The sequence below is a fragment of the Alosa alosa genome, chromosome 11, assembly GCF_017589495.1.
Source record: "Alosa alosa isolate M-15738 ecotype Scorff River chromosome 11, AALO_Geno_1.1, whole genome shotgun sequence".
NCBI lineage: Eukaryota > Metazoa > Chordata > Actinopteri > Clupeiformes > Clupeidae > Alosa > Alosa alosa.
Window position 1 is genome coordinate 18532623 of NC_063199.1, and position 5000 is coordinate 18537622.

Consider the following 5000-nt stretch of genomic DNA (forward strand, 5'->3'; position numbering starts at 1 on the left):
GTTCAGTGTGTGTGAGTGTGTGTGTGTGTGTCTGTCTTTGTGTTGTGTGTGTGTGTGTGTGTGTGTGTGTGTGTGTGTGTGTGTGTGTGTGTGTGTGTGTGTGTGTGTGTGTGTGTGAGAGAGAGATGTGGGACATGGTGGAGGAGGTCACTGGCTAGCCGGTCATATTGCATCCCTTTGACAATCGTGCCTGAGAGCACCCACGGTCTCATAAAAGACCACCCTCACCTCAAGTCAGGGGCAGGCACTCCTCTCCACTCCACTCCAGTCCATTATTCTTCTCTCCTCTTTTCTCCTCTCCTCTCCTCTCCTGCGATGCTTTGGCATAATTGACGGCCACATGCTACAATAGGCAGCAATTACCCCTCTTCCACACGGAACAGTCCTGAGACGGATGCTCCCGAGCTTCTCTATTCTTCCGCAATTTTCATTTTCCATGAGCAGATAAATGGTGGCGACATCATTTGGGGAGAAAATTACAGTTGTTAAGTTTTATCACTGTCCATCTCCTCATTATTAGCTATGTAGTAGAGTCTGTTGAGATGGAGAGAGAACAAAAAGAGACAGAGAGACAGAAAGAAGGGGATAGAGAGAAAAAGATGGATAGAGTGAAAAAGAAAAGGCAAGTAGAAGTGAAGTGGAAGAAATGAATATTAGAAAGACTCTCTTAGTAGTAGTGACTCTGTTATACCTTGGACATGATTGCTCTGCTTGTTTATGAGCAGGCTGTAATGGACTTCCCTTTTGTGAGGTTTTTCACGAGCAGAGTAAAGGTCTTATAAACTGCCGTCAGCTAAAGGAGAAGAAGGGGGGTTGGGGGAGGGGTCAGGAACAAGGAGAGCACCTCACGGTTTTGATTGGGAAAAATCAATTCCAATTTCTTCCGAAAGATTGCTAGTGAACTTTTACATTTGCCAGAAAGCTGTAATGCATTTTGTCTTGCAGTGTGTATTTAAGTGACCTGACATCAGTCCCGAACACAATGAAAGAAGAGAGAATTACAACTGTAGTCACTCCCGAGTGTGACCCGTGGTCTGTTTCTCTCTGCCTCCACAGCTTCAGGTGTCTACAGTGGACATGAGCGGCTATCTTGTGGAGGGGCCTGTGGCGCTGGAGATTTCAGTGATTGACCAGAACGATAACCGTCCCATCTTCACGGAGCTGCGCTATTCTGGAGAGGTGTTGGAGGGCTCTCCCACAGGTACACTCATTAGCATTATCACGCCTAACTATCTGTCGATCTATCTATCTAACTGTCTGTCTATCTATCTATCTATCTACTTTATCTATCTATCTATCTATCTATCTATCTATCTATCTATCTTTCTATCGAAGTCCACTGCTAGGGTTAGCTGCTAGTGTGACATGACTCCTCCAACTCTGATGGAATCATGTTCGAAAGCAGTCTAATGCGATCTAATGGGAAATGATGGTCAAATGGACGATGACAAAGATTGTAAAAAGGTCTGATACTGCTGTTACTTGAGTTGAATGGTATGCCAGCATATCGGTGTCTTGAAGATGACACAACGGATTTAATTTCTTTCAAGTTTCTGAGAAAGCCGATATCTATGGATGTGATAAGTTGGCATAATTCCTTAGGGCCATAACACCATATCACTAAGATAACTAACGATAACTGCCATTTTGTCAGGATTGCCATATTTATGACGTACTGTAACCCTACATGCTGGGAAAATAACTGGACAATTTTCCCAGCATAACTGGACAATGCCATGCAGTATTCGCACACAGGGATTCAGTTAAAGGAACGTTCAGGTGAGGTGACTTCAAGCCAACCCAGAGAGGATAATAGCTGCCCTCGTAGTCCTCTGATGATTCTTGTGTGTGTGTGTGTGTGTGTGTGTGTGTGTGTGTGTGTGTGTGTGTGTGTGTGTGTGTGTGTGCGTGCGTGTGTGCGTGCATATATGTGTGTGTGTGTGTGTCTGCTGCCTGTGTCGTCCTCTGATGATGAGCTAAAATGTCTGGTATTAGGAATGGCTGTTTCCAAGCAGCAGGAAGAAGTGCAGCTGAGAGCAGGGAGAAGAAGAAACTGCTGTGGTAATGGCTACTCAGTTTTCACTCAGGTGATGGTGCTGGGCTCAATTGGAGTGGTCAGTCTTGGCCGCAGACTCTGTGGATCACGCTGGCATTATAGGGCACAGGAGTAAGGAGGACAGCCTCTTCCAGGAAACAGACCAACGTATCATTTGAAATGACTAGTAAAAGGCTGTATTTCACAGTGGACTAGCACACCATGGTTCTGTCCTGACGTGAGGTTATAGAGTTGCCCTGCACGTAGTGCATTATTATGACCGCTTGGCGGTGCTCATAAGGTTTAGTCAGATTTTATTTTTTTTTTTCTTTCTCCCTTTTTTTTTTTTTTTTTTTATTTTTTTTTTTTTTTCGCATGCCCAAATTTCCGTCAATGAGTCCCGGGACACTGAAAGACCGGGGGTACACAAAACTTGGTGGGCATGTAACCCCACATGGATAGCATGGAACCATCGTTTTCGTTTTGATCTGTAACCCCCGCTTGACTGGACCCCCCGAAAGGAGGGTAGGGCGAACACAGTTTTCTGTGAATATCTCGAAAACCGTGGGGTTTAGGAGGACCATTTTTTTTTGTATGTTGATCTCAAGGGGCCATGTCAACCCATTCCATAACCACTCATTTCATGTATAAGCGCCACCTAGTTAAACACAAAAAGGAAAAATGAGGTGTTGTAATTGAAGGTATCTGTGACCTAACATAGTCAAAACTGCACGAAATTGGAAGTCTATGATCATTATGACACCCTCTGTATGCACGCCAAGTTTTGTGGAATTCCGTTCATGGGGGCCACACAATAAATTAATTTATGTTACTATACACCAACTGGCCTGTAGGTGGCCGGATACAGTTTTCTATGAATATCTCGAGAACCGTAGGGCATAGGAGGTCCATCTTTTTTATGTATGTTGGTCTTAAGGGGGCATGTCAACCCATCCCATTACCACTTATTTCATGTATAGCGCCACCTAGTTAAAAAATTAAAAGCAAAAATGTGGTGTTTTCATCACAATATCTCTGGCTGACAAGGTCAAAACTGCACGAAATTAAAAGTGTAGGATCATTATGACACCCTCCGAATGCATGCCAAGTTTTGAGTACTTTCGTTCATGGGGGGCCTTACAATAAAATAATTTATGTGTACATTTAGTGACATACACCAACAAGGATTCCCGGGACACTGAAAGACCGGGTACACGAAACTTGGTGGGCATGTACCCCACATGGATAGCATGGAACCATCGTTTTCGTTTTGATCTGTAACCCCCCCGCTTGACTGGACCCCCCGAAAGGAGGGTAGGGCAGACACAGTTTTCTGTGAATATTTCAAAAACCGTGGGGTTTAGGAGGACCATTTTTTTTTTGTATGTTGATCTCAAGGGGCCATGTCAACCCATTCCATAACCACTCATTTCATGTATAGCGCCACCTAGTTAAACACAAAAAGGAAAAATGAGGTGTTGTAATTGAAGGTATCTGTGACCTAACATAGTCAAAACTGCACGAAATTAGAAGTGTATGATCATTATGACACCCCCTCTGTATGCACGCCAAGTTTTGTGGAATTCCGTTCATGGGGGGCCACACAATAAATTAATTTATGTTACTATACACCAACTGGCCTGTAGGTGGTGGGATACAGTTTTCTATGAATATCTCGAGAACCGTAGGGCCTAGGAGGTCCATCTTTTTATGTATGTTGGTCTTAAGGGGCATGTCAACCCATCCCATTACCACTTATTTCATGTATAGCGCCACCTAGTTAAAAAATAAAAGCAAAAAAAATGTGGTGTTTTCATCCCACAATATCTCTGGCTGACAAGGTCAAAACTGCACGAAATTAAAAGTGTAGGATCATTATGACACCCTCGAATGCATGCCAAGTTTTGAGTACTTTCGTTCATGGGGGCCTTACAATAAAATAATTTATGTGTACATTTAGTGACATACACCAACAAGGATTCGGACACTGAAAGACCGGGGTACACCGAAACTTGGTGGGCATGTACCCCCATGGATAGCATGGAACCGTCATTTTTCGTTTTGATCTGTAGCCCCGGCTGGACTGGACCCCGAAAGGAGGGTAGGGCAGACACAATTCTCTGTGAATATCTTGAGAACTGTAGGGCCTAGGATGACCATTTTTTTTCATTATGTTTGCCTCAGGGGTCATGTTAACCCATTTCATGTGCACACATGTGCACAAACAGATACACACACACACACACATACATTCACAGTAATCATCATTATGACACATACTCACACAGTAGACATATATGCGGCTTGCATGCACAGGCACATCCCAGGCACAAACACAAACGCATGCCGCACACACACACACACACACACACACACACACTTTTCTCACACACACACACACACACACACATAACATAAACATAACACAAACAATCAAGAATTTCTCAGAATTATAAACAGGCAAGATGGAGGTGGGGTTGTATAAAATGAATTTTACATGTGTAATCTATGAACTAATCATGTTTTGGTACTTGTTGTCTAGCAGATACCAGTGAGAACTGAGTGTGGATAATGCAATTTAGTGAGACAGTTAGAATCATATAGGCCTTTCAAGCGTGATTTCTTTTTGTGGAAAAAATGTGCTGGACTGGGCGGCGGTCATATTTTGTACAGCTCATGTACATCTAGTTAGGTTTATCTTTGGAAATTTGGAACACTGAAACAAACCATTCTGAGCCTAATAACTGCTCCTTATGCTGCAAGTTCATATAACCTCAAGGGTTTGAGATTCTCATCACTTGTAAACATTTTGGTTTTTTTGGTATATGGCTGTGTTATTGTTGTTGGGAGATGACCATTTTGGTAGTCGTCCTCCTGGGCCACAGAAATAATAAAGTCCCTCAGACACACATTTACACCACTGCTCTCTCTCTCTCTCTCTCTCTCTCTCTCTCTCTCTCTCTCT

The 5000-nt window shown here is 43.3% G+C and overlaps 1 protein-coding gene across 1 annotated transcript in view; it reads left to right on the forward strand.

Annotated features, from left to right (window-relative positions):
- cdh13 (cadherin 13, H-cadherin (heart)) overlaps window positions 1–5000 on the forward strand; it is a 431894-nt gene that overhangs the window by 215208 nt on the left and 211686 nt on the right. The window contains exon 7 of the mRNA XM_048257795.1: window positions 1057–1201. Within this exon, the coding sequence (XP_048113752.1) occupies window positions 1057–1201 (145 nt within the window). The remainder of the gene's footprint in view (window positions 1–1056; window positions 1202–5000) is intronic.